The sequence below is a fragment of the Tyto alba genome, unplaced genomic scaffold (genome assembly GCF_018691265.1).
Source record: "Tyto alba isolate M040663 unplaced genomic scaffold, T.alba_DEE_v4.0 Super-Scaffold_10, whole genome shotgun sequence".
NCBI lineage: Eukaryota > Metazoa > Chordata > Aves > Strigiformes > Tytonidae > Tyto > Tyto alba.
The window spans coordinates 10,453,854-10,476,639 of record NW_024881262.1 but is presented as its reverse complement, the minus strand read 5'-3'; the positions used below and the strand labels follow the sequence as shown (position 1 = coordinate 10,476,639).

Below are 22,786 nucleotides of genomic sequence, written 5' to 3'. Positions count from 1 at the left end.
TGACGTGAGGAGTCAGGCCTGGGCACTGGGACGTTCCGGTGTCTGGGGATTCCCCTGCCCCTCCCGTCCACCCCCACGTTCCGCGTTGCTGTTCTATTACAACCCCAGATGTCATTCTCGAAGGAAGATGGCCGGCTCAGAGCCCGAACATAGCCAGCAGTCCTCCTGCAGCGTACGTTACTTCACATTTGTATGAATTTTGCTTGATCTGCCGTTTTACCGCCTGTTTTTTTCGGTGTCATCCGAGCCCTGCCGCCTTCTCCTGGCTCTGCCCGCCCCCGACAGCCATTTCGTCCCCTCGCCCGGATCGCTCGGCAGCGAGCACGCAACCCCTCTCCCCGCGGCCTCCCGCTGCCCCGACCGCTTTCTGCCCCGCCTCAGCCCGCCCCTGCGGCGGCAGCCACTGCCGGCCGGCCCAGCGCCCACACCCTCCGTCCCGCCGCTCCCCGCGCTCGCCAACATGGCGCTGGTGCTGGCGGCCGAGCGGGGCGGCTGCTGCCTGTGGGCGCTCCGGCGGCGGTGAGTGCGGGGCGGCGGGTGCTGCCGCTGCGTCCCCTCGCTGTGCCCGGGCCGGGCCGGGCCGGGCTGGGCCGGGCGGGATGGCCGACGCTCTCCTGCCCTTCTCCGCGCCGCTGGGGCGGGGCGCGCCGTGGCGGCCGTTAACCGGGGCTGGCAGGGGGGAGCCGGCGGCGGCGGCTGTGGGGCCCGGGGAGGCTTCGCGAAGCCGAGCCTGGAGCCGGGTTGCCCGAGGAAAGAGAGGGACGGGGCTCAGCGCCTCGGGGGGTGCCGGGCCGCCGCTCGGTGCGGAGGGCGGTGCGTGTGTGAGGGGGGTACAGGTACGCCGGGCTCCTCTGGGGAAAGGAACTCAAAAAAAAAAAAACAAACCCCAAACAAACCCGCCTGGAGTGTCCAGCGTTGTTTTAGCGGTTGGCACGGGTCCCATGAAGCTGTCCTGGGTGCGGGGGGTCCGGTAACCGTTTCTGGCTCCCGCTGTGGCCGCCCCTGCGCTGCCGGCAGTCCCGGGCAGCAGTGGGGTGACAGCTGGGGCTGTGTATTAGAAAGTTTAGGATGTGCACTGGTCTCCTTGCTCGTTGTTGAAACCGAGCTTTTGGTTGCGTTGTGTCAAGGACCGCTGGTGGCTTTTTGTGTGGTAGAGTTTGAGAATTGCTGGACTTGATCCAAGATTCTAAAGTTGACTTAATTGTTAATTAAAACAGTTCCAAGAGTTTACTTTTACAGTTTCTTCCAGCCACGTAGCCTGCACCGATTTCTTTAATATTAGTTGTTCGATGTTTAACTTGTAATTGCTGAAATTCTTTGTAGCTCTTCTTTCTTGCTATCTTTCACATATTTTTCTCTTGCACCTTTCCTCTTTAAAACTCGTATTTACTTTTTAAGCTTTTATGTTTTGTGCTGGTTCATGTCTTCTTTCCCGAATACGAGTTGCCTTCTCTGTAATAAATGCTAAGTGTTGGCTGTTCTGTCCGCTGAAATAGTGTTGTTGGTTGGTTGGTTTGTTTGCTTTTTAAAAAAACTATTTCAATTTGAATGCTGCTAAACAAGCAAGGGGATAGTTTTTGTTGTGTCTGAATAAAAATACTTAAGGAGAGATCTGATGAAGTTTGTACAACCTTCCTTGTACTTCAGTATGTTCTGTGTAAATAATTGTATCAAAAGCTTCAGAGATGTGTTAGCACTCTCCTGAAAATAAAAATAGCTCAGCTGCCACTTCTTCATATACTTTTGTAACACTTCTGTGTGTTTGCAATTGTACAGGCAATGGAACCATGTACAAAGATTTGTGAAATGGGCCTCAACAATAGGTATGAAATTCAGCTTCTTTAGCTACTAGTTTTAATTAATTTTGTTACTGTTAGTTTTAGACCGTTAGTTGCTGAAAAGCTAGGTTTTTTAAATAAAGTCAATAATTGTGTAATTTTAGAAAACAGTAGTCTATAGCTTAACTAAAAATGATTTCTCTTAATGTGTAAACATTTTGAATAATTTTATCTGTCATATTTAGGTATACTCAATGAAAACAGTTTATTTTTGTGATGTTTTCCTTGGAGTCCTTTTCTGATACAAACGTTTCAAAGTCTGTGAGAATTGTTTTTCAGGCATAATGATATTTAAACATATTAAGGAAAGTAAAAAATAGTCAGCAAGATGTTTTAAACTGACCCTCTTGTCATGTTGTCTAAAAAAGTATGTTTTAGAATTCAGAGGTATATGTTCATTTTATTAGGTAGCTTTCAGCAATTTAGTTCTGCCTGTGAAGTCTCTGGCTGTGGTGGCCTTTTATTTCTATTATGTTTTAACTGCTGTCATGAGGCTTAATAGAAACTTTTATGTCACTGTTTAAAAAACAAAAACCCCACAACATGCAACAAAAAACTTAATACCTTGTTATTTATTTGTGACTGTGTATCAATGGGGAATAATGTTCTTCAAAGAAATGTGATTCACTTTTTTTGGGGGGTGGGAGTGTGTGTGTGTGTGGTGTGACAGGTGATAATTGTTCCCTAGTTGTTCCGGAAAGTGCACAGTAAAAATGTAAGCATCAACTTTTATGTTTAAATGTTGTTTTAGGGTTAGAATGTATTTCTTGGATTCTAAAAAAGAAAAAAAAAAAAAAACCCAACCCCCAAACTTAAACATACTTCTGTATAAGAACTCTTAGGAAAAAATGCCAAGACAAGCATGGAAGTGCTTTTGGATGAAGCATGTTTTTTCATTATTGGAAGAAATGCATAAACACTATAAATGATGAAAAAGACATCTACGTTTTAAGATTGCTTTATTTCCAGGAAAGTTTTTAAGGATACATTTATTCTAAAAAGTGCTTATTGTGCTTCATCCTTTTTATACAGGAGGTCACAACATTGGGAAGATTCTTATCGCAAACCGAGGAGAAATTGCATGCAGAGTGATGCGAACAGCAAAGAAAATGGGTGTGAAGTCTGTAGCAGTTTATAGTGAAGCAGACAGAAATTCCATGCATGTAGCAATGGTGAAGTATACTTATTAAGTTTGTGATTAATGTTCATTCACAACAGTATTCCTCATTTATATGTTCAATGTGAAAGTAGATGTGTGTGCTAATGCAGTTGATTTTTACCTCTGTAACGTTACTTCCAAGTTTTCCTTGAATCAGTAAAAAGTTTGCCTACTCTCTGTCTCAGCACCTGACAATTTTTCCAGGAAGTGCCTTAAAGTTTGGCACTCTAATGCCGGAGTAGCCACTGTGGGTTAGAGAATGGACTCTGATTTTGAGAAGAAAGTCAGGATTTGTTTCACCCACCTGAGTCTCTTCATGAAGAGAAGCAGTGATTTAAACTGTTGCACGCTAGCACTCTGATAAACAATATAATTAGCTCAGAAATTCAGTTAAACTTGCTTTTTATTATCTAATAAGCCATTTGTGTTATATGTATTCTTTTCTCTAACAGGCAGATGAAGCATATTGCATTGGTCCAGCACCCTCACAGCAGAGTTACTTGGCCATGGAGAAAATAATGCAGGTGGCCAAGGTCTCAGCAGCTCAGGTAAGTAGATCATGACCTTAAATCTTTCATTAATTCCATGCTCTTTAGTTATTTGTTTTTACCCACAGTGTTTCCATCTTATGTTTCCTTAGCATTCTAATGAAGTTTCAGGGTTTTCTAAGCTAAACTGATAAAAAAATAGACTGGTAACGTTATTTTATTTTAGGCTATTCATCCAGGTTATGGTTTCCTCTCAGAAAACACAGAGTTTGCAGAATTATGCAAGCAAGAAGGAATCATCTTCATAGGTCCGCCTTCATCTGCTATCAGAGATATGGGTATTAAGAGGTATCTGCTTCTGATTTGTTACTTGGTTATGCAGTTTACAGTTTGGCAAAGCTAATTTTGTTAACAAATGACCACTTGCTCCAAAATTGTTTTATTCTGTCAATTTTCTTTGCCTTTTATTTTGATGTCTTTCTCCAAAGGAATAAGCTCCAGGTTTATAGATGTGGGATTCCTATAGACATAGAAACAATCAGGATTGTTCAGCTATTAGGATTTTGGTAATTAAATACATAACTAAATCTAGTTTTCCAGAACTGGGGCATTGCAGTGTTATATAGTTGAGGGTTCAGCAGTCAGATTGGATGTCTTGTATATTGGTCAAAAGAACAGTGGAAAAGAAATAACATATCATCAAGGGTTATTGTGGCTCATGTAAAATGGGGTGATAAGTTCTATTCATCACAGAGGATCTTAATCTTAGTTACTTAGATCAAAGAGATGTTTCCAGGGTATGAAGTATAAATCAAGAGTATGAAAATAAGGTTATTACTAACACATGAACTGTGTCATTTCAGAGAATTAATTTTTTATCACTTCCTAATGTGAGAGTAAATTACCTCTGTAATTTAACTAGTTTTGCATGCATATTTGAAATTATAGTTGTTATGCATGAGTGTGGTGTGTGGTGTTAATCCAGCCTGTATCATGAAAAGAGTTTTGCCTTTGTACAACTTTAAATATAGTTTTGGCAGGATACAGTGTTATAATTTGAAAATGTTAAGTTTTGGCCTCTATAATGTGGGTCGCAAGATAGGAAAGAACAGTAAGCCTGAAAGAAACTACTGCTTTTATGTGGAGGGCTTGGAGGAAAAAATCCTTATTTGAAACATTTGATTGGATTTAATTAATCGTAAGTAACCCACTTACATAAGTAGTCCTTTTGAGGTCAGTGGAACTACTTTTGTGAGAAGAATTAGCATTGGGAACATATATAGGTTTGGAACTTAAAGTAAGAAAAAAATTACTATTATCATTCTAAACATAAAACTGTTCTGTCAAAGCACTTCCAAAGCTATAATGTCTGCTGCTGGCGTTCCTGTTGTTGAAGGTTATCATGGAGAAGATCAATCAGATGAGTGTCTAAAGGAACATGCCAAGAGAATAGGATATCCAGTAATGATTAAAGCTGTTCGTGGAGGTGGAGGGAAGGTAAAGGAACTAATCTGTTCATCACATGGTGTAAAGTTGTCATGCCTTGATATCTGTAACTGAATATTCTAAAAGAAATCTGAAAACAAAGAAACCGAAAAACTACCTTTTGTTAAAAGTTATTGTTAATGTCTGATCTAGCACTACAAAATCTCATTTCCATTTGTTGTGCAGTCAGGTACAAGATAAGTAGCTCGTATAAATTGGAAGAGTTTTGTTTATTTCAGTGGATCTCCAGTAATTCACATAAGCAGAAAAGGTGTCCATTGCATTTGTTTGTGTGAAATTAGATGACTTTAAATTGTTACTTTGTGATAGCTTCTGTGACTTTTTACTAACAGTTTTAAGTGTTGCATTAGAAGTGATTAGAAATACCATTTTAGGTATTTGGTGTCTAGACACTTTCTAATGTGTGGTGAATTTAATGACTAAATCTGATTTTACTCTGAAATAAATTTATATAAAAATGGCATGATAGAGAATTCTAATTATTTTCAAAATAGCTATACCTGTTTTGTAATAAAATAGGTTTTTCTCTGCCAACCTTGGAAAATTTCTGTGATGTTTAAGAATAAAATTTAATTTTGTACTCATCCATATTAATGGAATGATCATGTGTTTTTTTACACTTCTGTTGTGGTTTGAGCATTTTCAGTGGGACTTAGTAGGATTATCTTACTGGAAGCTGATACACAATCTTGCTAAAGTTCAAGAAATAAGGAAACTACTATCATTAAGCTCATTTCTTGCTGTCTCTGAACAACGAGGATTTTTGTGTATCGTATTTTTAGACATTTAGATACGCTTTTTTTTCTGTATTTTAGGGCATGAGAATTGCTCGCTCGGAAAAGGAGTTTTGGGACCAACTAGAATCAGCTAGGAGAGAAGCAAAGAAGTCTTTCAATGATGATGCAATGCTGATTGAGAAATTTGTAGATAATCCAAGGTGAGAAATAGATGTTCTAATATAAACACTGTAATGTTTATTCTACTGTTAAATAAACACAACTTTTTTAGTAGTAGGATGAAAATTGCTCTTGTATGTTTTATTTGCACTATGGCAGGTGTTAATTTAGTCAAAATTGTTGACAATATATTGAATTTCTTGTAGTGACTTTGGAATGATAAGAATTAAAATACTGCTGTTTGGGAGACGTGGCAGTGATGTTTAATGACACTGATATTCCTCCTTAAGTGAGCTTTTTAAACTTGATTTACATCTAGAAAAAAAAAAATCACTTTATAATACTTAAAGCCCAGATCTGAGTGAAGCTGTCATGGTGTTTCTGCTGCCCTCAGATGTCCTGAACTAGTTATTTAATCTTTCTCTAGTTTGATATTTAAAACAAGTGATAGTCTTTAGATAGTCTTTAGCCTCATGCCTGGCCTTTGAAACTGAGTTTATTTGTTTTTTATAAAGAACTTCACACAAAGGTCTACTTGGTACTGTTGTACTTTGGTTTTGCATCAGTATAAATTAAGCATTTGTTCTAAAGAAACTGTGGACCTGCTTACGCTGTCAAATGGACATGAGAAAAATCTCATTAAATTCCTGGGGAATTTCTTTTGCCAGCATCAGAGGATTATCAGAAAGGTGACAGATTTTTGTTAGTTTTATGCATGGAATGAAGTTCTGCCTCGTAATATTTGTCCTCTGAAATAGCATGTTGAAATAAAAAGTGTTATTCCTGAGCCAGGGCTGCTGCCTCTTGTGAATTGCTACACAGTAAATTATGAGAGAAATCATCATTATCAAATAATAATGAGGTGGTTTTACTTTTATTATAATAAAATAACTAATAAAGAGGTAGAAGTCTTTAGATATGTATCTTGTTTATCCTGTGACCTCTGAGGTTTCACTGCAGTAGCTGTGTAAAAGTTCAAAGTTTGTTTGGTTGAAGTCAGTTGCAGGATTGGGGCTTTGTTGAAATACGTTTAAAACATTTATTATTATGGAACAGGCATGTTGAAGTCCAAGTATTTGGTGACCAGCATGGCAATGCAGTGTATTTATTTGAAAGAGACTGCAGTGTGCAAAGGAGACATCAGAAGATCATTGAAGAGGCACCAGGGGTGAGCAGAGAGTTCTTATAGTATTTCTATGAACTGACATATTTTTAATGTAATTGCTAACCCCCTTCTAATTTATTCAGTGAGTAGTAATTTATTTGCAATTCTCAGTACCTGTTTTAATTTTGCTGCAAAAAAAGTTCCAAATGAAAAAATGTCTTTCTTTAGGAAAATGATTCTCAGGGAAACATTATGTAGTTTTCAAGTATAACATTGATAAGGATTTCATGACAGTTGCTAAATACCACAAAATATTAATGCATAGTAGGTTTAATATTACTAACATGCACAATAATTTATAATCTTTTGTATTATTATTATTTACAGCCAGGAATTAATCATGAAGTTCGAAAGAGACTTGGAGAAGCTGCTGTCAAAGCAGCTAAAGCAGTGAATTATGTGGGAGCAGGTAAGTCTGTGGAGGTATGGCTGCTCCAGAGGTATGCTTTTAACTTAATAAGACTTTAAGCCTCAAGGTGAATGACATCTGATTGTTTTAGAGTATGACACACATCCCCCAATTTTTTTGAGGTTTAAGCAAGTAATCACATAACTACTTCTGATGTAATTACAAATTTAAATTAGCATACCTGGTCTGAGCTGCAGACCAGTGGCAGCTGAAGAATAGGAAGAAAAAATTTCAGAGCAGATGATTCAATCAACTAGATTGATGTTGGAGAGTGAGCATTATGGATGTTAAGTTTGATCAGAGTAAGGCAAAAATAATCTCTCTCTCAGCATACATAGATTAATACTTCATACTCAAACAGTAAAGCCTTTAAAAGAAAACTACAACTCACTGTCTGAAAAGTCCACACTATTTCACAGATGAAAAATAACCTGCTAAAATGCTTTGTGACTTTCTTTTCTCACTGCCATCTTTGGAAAGATTCCATCTTTTACTTTAAAAATAGAATTACATGCCCTATACATATACACAATACTTTAATGAGTCTCGATGCACTTTTTACAGCTCTAATGAATTGCAGATCTTAATGTAGAAGAGAATGGCTATGAAACGGCACAGGATATATACATGTGCAAGGAAACAACCCTTCTGTTTTCAGACCTCAACTGTGTGAAATTTATATAGAATTTAATGAAATTCAGTGTATGTGATTTAGAAATAATAGTCTTGTCCTGGCATAAATTAATTAAGTGTCTTAGGTGTCCATTCTGAAAAAGTCGTTTTGGTCAAGTGCCCTTTTATTAATTACTTCAGGAACGGTGGAATTTATTATGGACTCTCGACATAATTTTTACTTCATGGAGATGAATACCAGACTGCAAGTAGAGCACCCAGTTACAGAAATGATCACTGGAACAGACTTGGTGGAATGGCAGCTTAGGGTAAGTGTTAATTGCTTTTACATGTAGAGTTCCTCTTGTCTGACTAGTGCTCTTTGATATTGCCAATGAGACCCAGATAGGTTTTCAGATCCTCATCTTCTGTTCAGCTAATAGGGTAGAGTTTCCTTTGCTCCAAAGGAACATCTCATATTACTGTATTTGATTGTAGAGCATTGTGTAGATGCTCTGAATTCCAACAAAATATTCTTCCAGTTGTGTAGAGAAAAAACATTTTTGAAAGTATATTTAGAGAGGTTACAGAGAATGTGGAAAGTGAGAGGAGTAATGTCCTCATCTTTCACTGACCAAGCTGAAAATTTTTTAAAACTAGTTCAAATGTATCTCTGCCCCAAAAAACATTATTTGAATTTGATCAGGTTGTAGGAGGAAAACTCTTCACAAAAACATGTGTCCTATGTTATACCAGTATAGTCACATTCTAAAATAAATGTATAGTTGTGTGGACTGGAAACAAGCTATTTCCTCACACACCCAATTTGCAGAGATTACTCACATGTTCGAATGATAACAGGAAGTTTTGGACCTTAAGGAACTGGAAATGAAAACCAGTTCTGGTTAGATATATCCAAAAGTGAGGACAGCAGCACACACGGAGCTTAAGTAGATACAGTAGGGGCATGTTTAGTGTAACCAGAAAGAAAACTAAAATGGCAAATGCTGATGCAAAAAGGAATTTTTGGCTTCCCGATCTGGGAGTGGAAATTGAGCAGTGAGTGCTGCGTTGAAGCAGGGATCAAACAATACTGGAGGAAAGAGATAAGGTGGAAAGGTTCAGTGGTCTTGGCTGGCTGTCAGTTCTTGCAGAGATTATTTTTGTGAATCTGTATAGTACTACTCTTTCTTTGAAGACTGAGTTATGTTCTGCTGTCTCTGCTGAAATCCATAGTTTGGTGGCAGAAGGCTGATAATGGAAAACCCGTGACACTTCAAAAGAAGATGAAATGTTGCTACAGTTTTTTTAATAGGAACCTGTTTTTTCCAATGTAGATGAAAATTGTGTAGCTTCCTGGTAAAGGGTCTCCTCTGTGCTTAACTGCAGCAGGCTTCTTATTTTGTCCCTGTTTTCTCAGTCTCAAACTGGTGTGTTGCTGGTGTTTGTTGGTACTCCTGTATTTGTAATGTGAATTCTTTTGAGTAATAAACCAATGTTTCTTTCCCCATTAAAGGTTCTTAAAGCGTTACAAATCCCCTTAGAGAAGCATTCCCTTAAATATACAGGTCCGACAGTATACAGAAGAATGAACAGTGTATGCCAGTAGTGCTGGCTGTCGGTAATCCATTTTATCATCTGCTTTTGGAGCAATTTTTCTCAAATAAAATCCTGTCTTAGTTGACCAGGCTTTAACTTAAACAATTAATTATCTTTTGACATAACCAGTAGAAAAAAAATTAAACTGTTTTTCCGTTATGTTTTAGCTGTGTGAAATATTAGGAGGTCAGTTTACATAATAATAATGCAAAATCCTTTGACTGGTGACTCCCAGAGAAAAGGAAGGAGTAACTTCAGAATTAGCCTTTTATGGCCTATCGCTTTTTTTCTCCTTGTGCTTTTCTTAATATGCTTCTAGTTGTTCATGTTTAGAAGAAAGATACTTCATATTTCATACACTGGCACTCCAGAATATTGATCCTACAATAAAGAAAATAAATATTGTTTTCAGGTCGCAGCAGGAGAGAAGATTCCCCTAAGGCAGGAGGAGATTCTGCTCCGGGGCCATGCGTTTGAAGCTAGAATATATGCTGAAGACCCTAATAATAACTTTATGCCAGGGGCTGGGCCGTTGTTGCACTTATCCACCCCACCACCTGATAGTTTCACCAGGATAGAAACTGGAGTCAGACAAGGTAAAACTGAAGGCATTGGTGTAATCAGAAATATTTAACATCAAAAGCTTTTCTTTGTCAGCAGTTCCCTCTTTGATCTAAATAAGTTTGTCTGACATGGTGTTGTTATAAAGACAAATCTCTACAGCATTATTCTTTCTTGTGATTGTCCATGTACTTTTGGTCAATCACTAAATATTTTATTTACCTGTCTCCAAATTATTGTATGTTGGATCATGCTGATTTTATTTTTGTCACAATTTATCAGTCCTGCATTCTGATTGCAACAAAGAAAACTGAATTTGAGTAATGTTACTTCTACAAAACTCTGTACTGAAGTTGTCCTTGGAATTGAAATGCTAGATCACATCATTATAGGTTAATGTTCATTAATGACAGAGAGAAATGTGGCCATCAGTTGTGAGTTTAATGCCATATGGTGTGCAATACTATGCATTACCAACTTTCAGAAATACTTGGTTTAGTGTTACAGCATTTTTTAAATATATTTTAGGTGATGAGGTTTCTGTTCATTATGATCCAATGATTGCAAAGCTAGTTGTTTGGGCTGAGGATCGTCAAGCAGCACTGAGAAAGTTGCGATACAGTTTGCACCAATATAATGTAAGTAGAAGGAACCCAGTGTGATTTCAGATCTTGAGCTAATTTTGTGAACATCCTGAGCTAACAAAATATGGACAAAATACTCAATAAAACAAAAGTGGTTTCTAAGAGGGAGCCTGTTGCCACTACTATTTCAGATTATTATTTGCTTGCAGAAACTGTATTTTTTCCTAATTTGCAAGCTGTTTTCATTGGTGGAGTGAGTAGAGAAGTGTGAAGTCCAGTTTTACACATTAACTTTTCTTAAGTTTGTGATATCCTCAGTTGGATGATGCAGCTGGGACTCTGTAGAAGAGTAAGGCTAAACAGCGTTTTCAGTTGTAGTGTAAGCTTTCTCAAACTTAAAGGAATTTGTAGGTGGAATTTGTCAGAAGATGTTTCCTTGTAATTTCTAATCTATAAAAACAATTAAATTTTTAGACTATACATGCGGTAGAGAAATATGGAGAATTTTTAATGCTGTCAGTTCTTTTTAAGAATTGGTCCTTTTTTCCCCTATAAAAACTACAGGTATTGTATCTATTTTCAAAAGCGGAATTCAGAAGGTTTGACTTGAGGTGAGACCGAATGTTATTTGTGCAGAATTAATTTACACTTTTAAATCAACAACATAAACATGATTGAGGTACTGAAAATGTTTGGCCCACTATTGTTTTAGCTAAAAATGAAGATTACTGCCAGTGAAAGAGAGAAAAGAATTTCCTTGGGTCTTTTCAAAATTTTCTTAGTAGTTCTGTCAATGAATGTTGACAGCAGAATATAGTTAGCAGTTCACTGATTTCTCTGAAATAATTATTTCTGTTTTCATGTTGTTTGATGTATTTTGCAACACAGGAAATGGATGGTATCTAGTAACTTTATAAAAGTCACCGTTCCCATTTGTTGCTATTAAAAGATTGAATATGGAATATCTGAAACTATTGTAACTCATTTTTAATAAAAGGTACTTTTCATAATAGGCATGTTCTTTTAAATACTCAGAGCATGATTTTCAGAAACAGGTTTTTTTCCTAAATTACCTCCCATTACTGTTGCTGGGAAACTTTCTTTGACGTCACAGTGGATAAAGGTAGCATATTGCAAATACAGTACTTTGAAAACAAGAAAGCTATTCTTGTTTGTTTCATTGTTTTGTTTTTGTTTTTAAAAAGCAATGGTTTCATTGGTAATAAAACAGACCAGATGAATTAATTACATTATATTGATAGACTTTGTTTTGTTGGTACCACCTGAAGAAAAATTAATCTATCATCTGTGCATAAGCTGAGCAGAAAGCTGTATATTCATTCATAGCTTCAGTTCAATTTGGCAATATGCTTCTTTTTCTTTACAGATTGTAGGATTAAGCACTAACATTGATTTCTTACTGAGCCTGTCAGGACACCCACAGTTTGAGGCTGGAAATGTGCACACTAATTTCATTCCTCAACACTATGATGAACTATTTCCAACCAAAAAGGCAACCCCACATGAAGTTGTGTGTCAGGCAGCTCTAGGACTCATACTGAAAGAAAAAATGCTAACAGATGCTTTTAGAGATCAGTCAGATGGTAAGGATCATTCTTCTTTTGTTTTATTTCATTTGTGACTGGATGAGAGAGTGCTGCAAGCTCACGTGCAATTGTTTAATTTGTGTACTCCCTTTTTGCCTTAGTTTGTGCGTGCTCAGGGTTCTGTGTTCTGGCATCTGTCTGATATTTACACACAGAGCAGACTATAACTTTTGTTAAGGGACAGATATTGAATGTATCACCCCTGTAATGTACTGACTGCTTCCCATAGCACTTGATAGGCACTAGCTGAAAGACCTTGGGGTTCATAATCAGTGTCACCGTGTACTCTTTGCTCTTCACAAGCATAAACAGTGAGTATCTGTCACTTATTCCCACAGTTGGCCCAAGGTCTTCAGAGATAAAGTTGACTCTACTAGAATTTGGCGAGGCAGTAGGGTTTAATGTAATGAACAGGACTCCAGGAGCTGAATATTCTCAAGTTCTGACACTGTTAATGGCTATACCCATGTGGCATGTGATTGCTGTTAACAAAAACTTCATAGAAATCTAATACGTGCTGCCAGTGGCCTCATTAATTTTCTTTCCTCCTCCAGTTTAAATATTGTGGAAACATGTGAGACTGGGATTGGAAAGATTCCCATATGCTATTGCCTTGCTTCAAGAGATGATGAACTAATCAGGCAGTATTTGATAGCTGTACACCTGATCCATTCTTAAAACCACCAAGTAACAGAAAACCCCTCAGTCTTCCCAGGCAATTTGCTGCCATGTTTGACCACTCTTACAGTTGGAGCCTTCACCTAAAAGTTAATTCTGAATCTGTGATGTTGCAGTTGAATTCCCATGCTTTCTTGTCCTGTTCAAGGATGTGTTCATGCAGAACAGTCAGTATCCTTAGTAAGTGCTGTTGTTAGTGTCATGTTTTCTGTAGGTCACACAGCATCAGTTTATTCAGTGTTCAAGCTCAAGTGAGTGATTGTCACTATCTATTACACTGGTTCCTCAGTCTTTTATGTGCAATATAAATACGTGATGGTAGTAATAGTAGGACAGTGATTTTATGGTATAAGTTTTGTGTTTTGCCAAAGTAGAATGAAAGTAATAAATCGGTATATTTTATGTTTTAGATAAATTCTCACCATTTGCATCCAGCACTGGTAGAAGAATAAATATACGTTATACTAGAAAACTGTCTCTGCTGGATGGGGAAAACAGTAAGTACATAAAGTGTGTGGAGGGAGAGGAGATACTTGATAGATAAAATTATTTCAACTGGTGCTTGAAAATTCAGGCTAAGAAACAACAGATAGAAGCAGTATGAATTTTATGCAATTTAACATGGGAACTAACAGAATTGTATGCTTAATCCACACTGTTAGATCTTGAGGAGATATAAACCAAATTCAAGTGACACTACTAATGTTCATAATGTAAATGAATAAGGTTGAAATTTTTTTTTTAACTTCACTTTGGTGGGAAGGTGCTCACCACTTTTTCCCATCAAAAACCTGTTTTCTGTCCAGATAACTTAACTTAATACAGATTTCAGAGCCTAACTTCAGGTGTTCATCTTTGAAAAAGAAATTGTCTAGAATTCAGCACAAGATCTGCAGTGTGTACTAAGCTAATCTGAACATACTTGTTCTTTTCTTAGTATTGGTAGTCTCTTTTTTATCAAGAAAGATAGACTAAATATTGTTTATATGTCATTAATCTCTAGATCCTATAATTAAATCTACTCACATATACATATTTTGTTTTATTGAACAGCTGTGGAAGTAGCTGTAAGTTACAATCAAGATGGGTCGTACAACATGCAGGTACAAGTCCATTTTTTTCAGATATTTGACTATATAAAATAAGAATCAGTTTCTTGTAGACTTCTCTTGGTATTAATGGTTACTAAAGTTGCTTGGTAATTACTGAGACAAGATTCTATTTTTGGTTTGCTTGCAGCCATTGTCATAGACTATTATTTTAGCCTGAAATTATCTTTGCTAGATTCTGGATTGGCATGGAAGAGCTACTAAAATGCTTCTGAAAATAAGGCTAAGAAAAGCATTTTTTTTTTTTTTTCAGTATTTAAAGATCTTATTCTTTGTTTTCCTCTTCCTTAAATTTGTCTTTCTAAAATGTTGGAAATTAGATTCAAATCTGCATTTAAAAAGACTGTTTTTCCACAGGACTTCTGCTTTATTCTATGCATGAGAAGGATCTCCTGTGGGATAAATAAAGGCTTTCTAGAGCATTATCTGTAAGATAACCCTTTCTTTATTTTGAAGATGGAAATTGGAAAGTGATTACCAAATGAGATGAGAAATTACGAGAGTAGTAAATCTTCTGGTTAACTGAATGATGCGCCATAGAACTGGCTTGTTTCTCTGTCAATGTTATAGAGATCCTATAGGATACAACTCAAGATTCTTTAAACATAGATATTTTTGTGTGTGCATGTGTGATGATTTCCAGTTCTGTGGCTTATGGAGGCTGTGTTTTGCTGAGTGCTGAATCTTCTTGCATCACCTGGAGTCACCTCTTTTTTTTCTCAAATTTGGCACCCAGAATGATTGCATGCTTGAAAATGCAGTCTGCACCTCAGCTTCTTGTTTCTAATATTCATAGAATGGGAATTAGGAGAATAAGTCAGTACTTATGAAGTGCTCAGACTGTACAGAGATGAGCATACTAGAAAAATAGTGAGAAAATTACTGTGCTTTCATGTGTATAACCACATCTTTGGTAGCTCAAACCCTTATTTCTACTGATGCAAATACTGATCCAACCCACATCCCTCGAGTAATACCCAGATTATTTTGAGTGTATTGATTACATATGTAATGCAAGAGAACTTTTACACTTTTGGCTTATCTCATATAAGTAATAGCAAAAAATAAAAAGAGGCTGGAAGGAACATAGAGGGAGGCCTTTGGGGGAGGGGAAGTACAACTGGGGGAAGACGGAAGAATGGTGCTTGAGATGGAAATGGAGAGAAGCTGGAGATAAGAGGCCGAGAAACAGACTTTGGAGCTGAAGATGAGGAGGACAGTGACTCTGGAGTGCTACAAAACCTGTCCCGAGGCCAACCAACTAGAACAGGTTGCTGGGCCATGGAACTGGCAAGCTCTCCCAGTGCTGCCCAGGGTGTTCCCCTAATTTGCGCCCCTGCTCAGCGTACTGACCAAGCAAATGATTTTTTTTCATGGGGATCAGTATCAATCAGATCAACAGTATCCTTTCAATGCACGTTACAAGGTCTTTCAGTAGAAAAATAGTATGCGACTATAAAGGAAGACTGTATTTTATCTCTACTCGTAACATCCTGAAAGACCAGTGAGTGTCTGATTCTTTGCTCAGTGGTGCTAGATTTAGAACTAAAAATATCAGCTAAACGTAGTGCACTTATGTTCATATTCTTACTGTTTCTGCATTCTGAAGTTCTGGCAGAGGTACAGTTTCCGTTGACGTTAATGAGAGGTTTATCTACAAATTAATGCCCTTTCTTTTGCAGTTTTGGTGTCTAATTGACACTGTTTCCATTAATGCTATCCTCTATTCCTTTGTAGGTTTATTGAAAACATTGTAGTTTTAGTGTTATAAGCTTCCAAGACTGAGGAAGTTACTTGTCTTTTGGAAAGCATTGTGGAATCTTATGATGTCAGCTGAGTAGTATGGATTTTTCAGTTTGAAGAAAGTCAAGATGCTAGGACAGATTAAAAATATTGGATTCTAGTAATATAGCTAAACTGAATGGTCTGATTTTTTTTTTTTTTTTTTTTTTTTTTTTTTTTCCCCTGAGACATAGTGTATGCCTTTGTATTTTGCTGAGTGCTGTTGCAGAGTTTATGGTAAAAATTGTCCTGGGAGAGCATATTAGTTAATCTGCTGAACTGATTGCATTGGATACAGAATACAGTCTGGTAACTGGAAAACAAAGGATATGTAAGATTTTAAAAGGTGGATTTTTTTTTTAAATTCCAGAATTATCTATGAGGAATCACAGGCTATGAGTGTATACTACAAATACTATTGGTTTATTCTTATGAAGGGTTAGCCTTTGTCCTTATAAAAACATTTAAATTTCAGATTGAAGATAAAATGTTCCTGATTTCTGGAGAGATCTTCCATGAAGGTGATTCAGTTTACTTGAGGTCTTCAGTAAATGGAACAGTTTGTAAGTCCAAATTAGTCGTTTTGGACAACACCATTTATCTCTTCTTTCCGGTAAATTTCCTTTCTTTATTATCACAAGTATAACATTTCAGAGTTTTATCCATGTAAAAGAATGATATAAATTGCAAGAGAATGTGAAAGAATCATAATTTTAAGTTCTTACATCGGCCCACAATGTTTTGATACTTGTTGGATTTATAGCTATAACTAAAAGTTAGTATCTTATGGTCAGTGAGTGAGAAAAGTAATTACTTTTAGAAGGATGAAATACAGTTAGGTGATTGAGTTGCATATGATGGTTTGGGAGGGGGAACATAAAATATTAAATGGCCAAATATCTAAGTTTGCCATACAAAGGTTGCAATTACTTTGAACTGACAATTATTTGAAAATGGTTATAACTGATATTTTTATTTCAGTTACATTTTTTTTAAATTAAATTATAAGAAAGAAATCAGTATTGGTCAGAGGAAGAGTAACTTCAGCTAGTATTAAAAAAATTGGAATTACGAGTTACCTTGGCATTATCTGCATTGCATGAGTAATGGCATTTGAAAAAAGAGGTACACTAATTTACGTTATTAGGGTGGTAACTTTTTATTTGCAGTAAAAAGATTACAGGGCCTTAAAGTAACTCAATAAAAATGTCATCTAAATAAGTAAATTATGTATTAGTTTCAATAATTAACCTCTAGCTCTGAGCTCCTTAAGACTTTCAGCAGAATGCAGTGAGAACTTTGCTGCTCCAGTGCTAAGGACAAAATAACTCCGGCCGGAATGGCAAAGCTCAGTGGAGTCTGGGGTGGGGGGATAATTGTAGGAGTTTCAGGGTGAAGGTAGGATGTGGGGAGAATGAGTCTTTGGGAAACTCCGGGTAGCAAGTCTGAGAGGCATTAGGGGATTTTGAATAACAGAATTTTTCACTAGCTTGGCACTGAATCCATGTTACTGTAATTGTGAAACACTCATATTGACAATGCTTGGCCATGAAGATGCCGATGTCTGTCTGTCTTGTTGCAGCAACCTGCCTACCCGTTGTGCAAACAGCCTTTACGCATTTTCTAAAACCTTTTCTGCTGTTGCTGCGTGAATAGGGAAGGTGTGGGTTTGGTACAAAGATCCACGTGAGCCTCTTTTTCACCAGGGTTGTTCCTTGCTTGCTGATTCTTAGCAGCAGCAGGAGTGGCTTTTAAGGACTTAAGCACTGGTAAAGTAGTAAGCGTGCCAACAGCCTTTGGCAGCCCTGACCCCAGTAGTCTGCCACCCTGAACAGTTGACTGGTTTGCCTAAAGCTGGATCTGTTCTTTCCTGGTGTGTCAGCATGTGTACTAGTGGTATTATTTTATGTTGTTAACTCATGTGTCGTTGATTTTATTTCTGTAGGAAGGTAGTGCTCAGATTGGCCTTCCTGTACCCAAGTACTTATCTGCAGTAAGTTCAGTGGGAACGCAGAGTGGTGCAGTAGCGCCCATGACAGGCACAGTTGAAAAGGTAATTATAATAATATGGAGAGGAGATTAATTCTCCAATAAATATTCAAGTTTAGTCTTCCAGAAAGGGTGCTTGCTTCTGTACTGCCAGGAGAGAACCAGGGCCAGAAATGTCAGCGATGTGTGACTTCTCCCAATTGGAAAAGCCCTGTTTACTCTGAGTTTTCAGCAGCCACGCAAGAGTTTTTCAGGCTTCTAATCTTCTTTTTCTAGATCTCTAGAAAATCTGAATATTTAACTAATCCTACTGGTTAAATAATTTTTTCTTAATCTTAATTACTTTCTAAGTCAAAGTTCTCTGTAGTGTTAGAGGCTGTTTGATCCATTTCATCTGACCAAGAGAGTGATATGCTAGATGCACTTCCAAAAAAAAGAAATATTCAGAAGTGCATTTATTTTGTTAAGATGTTTCACTGCTTCTGTTTCTGGTTTTGTTTCTTTAGCTCAGAAGGTCTTGTGTATTTCTCTGTACAGTAGACAAAGTTTCAACAGAAAAGAGATTTCCAGAAGAGTTTAGTAGTTGAGGGGATTCTGCTAGCAATAAAAAGGCATAAACCCTTTCAGAGCATGGAGTACATTGAACATTGCATCCCTTACATACTGAGTGAAGACTCTTAAATCACAGTTATTGTAGAAAAACAAGGTGGCTCCTGCAATCTTATTTTGGGATTTTGTTCTAACAACAACTTTAGGGACTGGCTCCAGGAAGAGGTTCCCACTTTCTCAAAATAGAAGCTCTTAAGCCTAGAAAGGGTAGAATATAAATTGTCTCTTCTAGTATTTCTTCTTTGATACATAAATTGCTTTCTGGTCATCCTGCTAGCTGTTACTGAACCTCTTCCTATAGCCTCTGACTTCCCCTAAGTATTATCAAGAGAACTCAGATACCCAATTCAACAATAATAAAGATACTATGAGGCTGTTTTGCAAAACTACAATCAACTCAGTGGATTGTGCTAGCCAAGATCCAGCTGATGATTTTCAATGGCATAGATACACACGATTTTTTCCCAATTTTCTCTTGAATTGTAGGTGTTTGTGAAAGCAGGTGATAAGGTTCAGATGGGAGACCCTCTCATGGTTATGATAGCTATGAAAATGGAGGTAAGTGACATACAAGGTTTTAATTACTAATGTTGTGGTTTAACCCCAGCCAGCAATTAAGTACCACGCAGCCACTAGCTCACTCCTCCCCGCTTCCTAGTGGGATGAGGAGGAAAAAGAAAAAAAAAAAGTAAAACTCGTGGGTTGAGATAAGAACGATTTAATAACTAAACTAAAATGTAATAATAACAATAATGCAATACAGTAATAATAATGGTAATGAAAAAGAATATAATTTTAAAGGAAAGAGAAATAAAACCCAGAAAAAGCCAAGTGATGCACAGTGCAATTGCTCACCACCCGCTGACCGATGCCCAAGCAGCGACCTGCCCCTCCGAGCCAACTCCCCCCAATTTACATACTGGGCATGGCATTCTGTGGTATGGAATAGCCCTTTGGCTAGTTGGGGTCAGCTGTCCTGGCCATGCTCCCTCCCAGCTCCTTGTGTACCTGCTCGCTGGCAGAGCGTGGAAACTGGAAAATCCTTAACTTACCCTAAGTGCTACTTAGCAACAGCTGAAACATCAGCGTGTTGTCAACGTTATTCTCACACTGAATCCGAAACACAGCACTGCACTGTACCAGCTGCTAAGAAGAATATTAACTCTATCCCAGCCAAAACCAGAACAACTGAGAAAATAAAAATCTGGTCAGAATTTAGTAATTTTTAGTTGTGTTACTGAAGTGTGCTGCAGAGTGTAGATGTCAGTATTACATCATATGCTCTAAAACAAGTGTTGTGTCTGACTAGATTTTAGAGGATTATATTTGCTGTTATTCTATTAACAAATGATTATATAATCCATGGTATTCTGCAGATATTTGAACGTTCGTTTGGTTAGTTTTGTCAGTCCTGCCCTCCTTTCCTTTCATTTTTCTAGCAGAAAACTGTCTAGGTGTATCTCTTGCTCACTGTTTGCGATATAAGCGTATATAATGTCTCTCCAAGCAGAAATTTAGCTAATGCTGGCTTTTAAAATATGCCCAGTATCTTTTTTTTTTAAATAATATTTATATTATTATTTGCATAAAGGTTTACCAAGAGTACACTAAAGATTCTTTGTAATTGTCCAGGTGACATTCAGTGGACTAGCACTTTAGCCACTATATCTTGTTACGTTGCTTGACCACAGCTCAGATGAACTGTAGTTTTTGTAGTCTGAACTGGTTTGGTTTGTTGACTAGTTTATTTTAAACTTCAGTTTGTGGTAGCAAAATTAACATTTTTGAGAAAATATGTCTTTCCCTTATCATGCCCTTTTATAAATTACACTAGAATTACATGAAATATAACTGTGAGCTAAAAATAAATTACATCCAGAATTATTTGCAATTTGATGCTAAATATTTGTGCCTTTCCAGCTGATACCTCACTGACATTATCTGAGTTCTCTCTTTTTTTTGGCAGTGCTATTGAGATAGAAAATGTAAAATCTAAAAAGCAAATTATTATTTAAATGAATCCTTGCTTAGATGTGAGGATTTAATATCTGATATTGAATGTTCTGATATTATAAACCCTATGTAGAAAACTACGAAGAAACAAAGCTTCAATGTAAAACTAATGTGATATAGCAAGTAATCCAATTTGGGGATTGGTATGTAGACATGCTATTCCTTTACTGTCGCTGGTAGCTGCATTTTGCCAAATATCCTGGCCAGCAGATTCCTCTGAACAAACCTGCTATAGGATTAACATTTTGGACTAAAACTGTATTATCTCTGCTTGGTATTTATTACAGTAACAAAAAGTAGTAGTGAAGTAAAATAACATTCAGCTGTTCATACTTCAAAATATAACATTATAAAGCATTTTTGTTCCCAGTATACTTAGCAAAACAAATATTGATGAGAAAATAAAACTTGAAAAAGGACTAGCATAATATTTTTAAAGAAGGTTTAAAATAAATATACATGTGTCAGAGGAGGTAAGTAAGTGTATTCTCTTTGAATTGCAACAAAGAGTAATAGCATTTGCTGGAGAGAGAGAGAGGAGGAAAAAAAAAAAGTACTCTGCTGGTTCACTATTGATCTGTTTCTATGCAGCATACCATAAGGGCTCCAAAGGCAGGAGTGATAAAAAAGGTTAATTTCCAGGAAGGTGCCCAGGCCAACAGACACGCTCCACTAGTTGAATTCGTGGATGAAGAGGCCGAGTCAAAATAAAATTCAAGGAAGGTGCATTTTACTTTTTCTACTTTGCTGATTTCTCAGGAGAAGATTTCTTCGTATTTTCAGCAAATTTTTTGTATAATAGATTGGGGAATAGGTTTCCCCTGCACTTTCTGCATAGTTTGACTGTAAATTTTGCTGACTTTACTGAAATTTGGATATCACTATACTGTAATCATATATATATAACTCGTGGACCTACGTGATTGTTGTTCAGTGGTTGTGTTTGCCTGTGTAAAGGCATGAGACTGGAAGAAGATATGGAACTCTTAACAGGTGGGAGAAGTTAGTAAGGACTGTAAGTTACAGACAGCTAGGCTTCTTCTGCCTACTTTTTCATTCACAGCTGCCTTTTTTCCCCTGAGATGTGAGCACACTGCTTTGAAGGAAGTATGAAAAGTGACAATTATTTTAGGAATTAATTTCTGGCAGAATTCCTGTTTGTGGCCTATGTTTTTGCCTGAATAGGGAATTCAGGGCTGTTCCTTAGCCCAGGATCCCCCTCAGTCATTTTTGTTGCATCTTTTTTTACCATCTACCTCAATGAGTAGTGAAACTTTGCATTTCAAAAATTATCACATTAGCATTTGCTCCATTAATCAAAGTTGGAACACAACTGCTTTCCTAAAATACCATTTGGTCTTTAAACATGAAGTAGTAGCACAGAAAGATGATAAGCTTATTTAATACTTAGAAAGTGTGCAAAAATAAAATACTGACTTCAAATTCCTCATTACTTTTCTCATATTGTTCATGTTCTAGTATATTACTTATTGGCTGGAATGAAGTATACCAAAGTCTTTATAACAACATGGAATATTACTAAGAATAATAGATTTTTTTTTTTTAATTTTGTATCTGCAGTGTTGCAGAAGGGAAAATTGGTAGTTTTTTTGATATGCAAAGAAAATATTTCTCAGATGCAGCATACTGATCATTTGCCATAAATTTATTTTCACTTGCTTAAAAAGCACCTCAAGCAGGAAGAGGGAAAGAAAAAATGTTTTAATTGTTGCACGCTTGCAAAATCTTTTCACCTTTTAGTTAAGGTGAAGTTCTGCTTGTCATCTGAACTTTTGATATACAAATTTAAGACAATATTATGTTTTATACTGCAGAAAGGAACAAACACAGATGCTGCAGTGATCCCAAACTTGTAGTTACATTTGTGCAAATGGATCCTTACAGTTACCTGAAATCTCGTTTCCAAATCAATATACAGTGTCATGGGGAATTCTTTGATTTGATTCTGTAACTGTGCAGTCTTGCCTGCAATGCAGACAAAAACTGTAAAAAAGTAATGCTCTGGATGGTCTGTATATTAGAAGCATACAGTAATACTTTTCAATTTTCCTTGTAATCCAATGGCCATTTAACAAAAAATTACACTCCAGTGATCATCTTGTAGAATATTGCCACAGTGATTATTATTTATTGTCAAATAAAAATTAAGTTTAACTTTGAA

At 37.0% G+C, this 22,786-nt stretch overlaps 1 protein-coding gene across 2 annotated transcripts; it reads left to right on the top strand.

Annotated features, from left to right (window-relative positions):
• Window positions 1–54: 54 nt before the first annotated feature.
• Window positions 55–22,786, top strand: MCCC1 (methylcrotonyl-CoA carboxylase subunit 1). 2 transcript variants are annotated; one of them, XM_042795297.1, is made up of 19 exons: window positions 55–172; window positions 1,777–1,823; window positions 2,871–3,010; window positions 3,450–3,545; window positions 3,712–3,833; window positions 4,835–4,982; window positions 5,807–5,928; window positions 6,944–7,055; window positions 7,380–7,461; window positions 8,275–8,402; window positions 10,085–10,268; window positions 10,762–10,871; window positions 12,205–12,421; window positions 13,513–13,599; window positions 14,156–14,205; window positions 16,469–16,606; window positions 17,939–18,046; window positions 19,078–19,149; window positions 21,196–22,786. In XM_042795297.1, the coding sequence occupies exons 3-19, from the start codon at window positions 2,930–2,932 to the stop codon at window positions 21,313–21,315; spliced, it is 1,977 nt and encodes a 658-aa protein (XP_042651231.1). In that variant the 5' UTR covers window positions 55–172; window positions 1,777–1,823; window positions 2,871–2,929; the 3' UTR covers window positions 21,316–22,786. The 2 variants fall into 2 exon arrangements, with proteins under 2 accessions (XP_042651231.1, XP_042651221.1); XM_042795287.1 differs by lacking the exon at window positions 55–172 and adding an exon at window positions 416–519.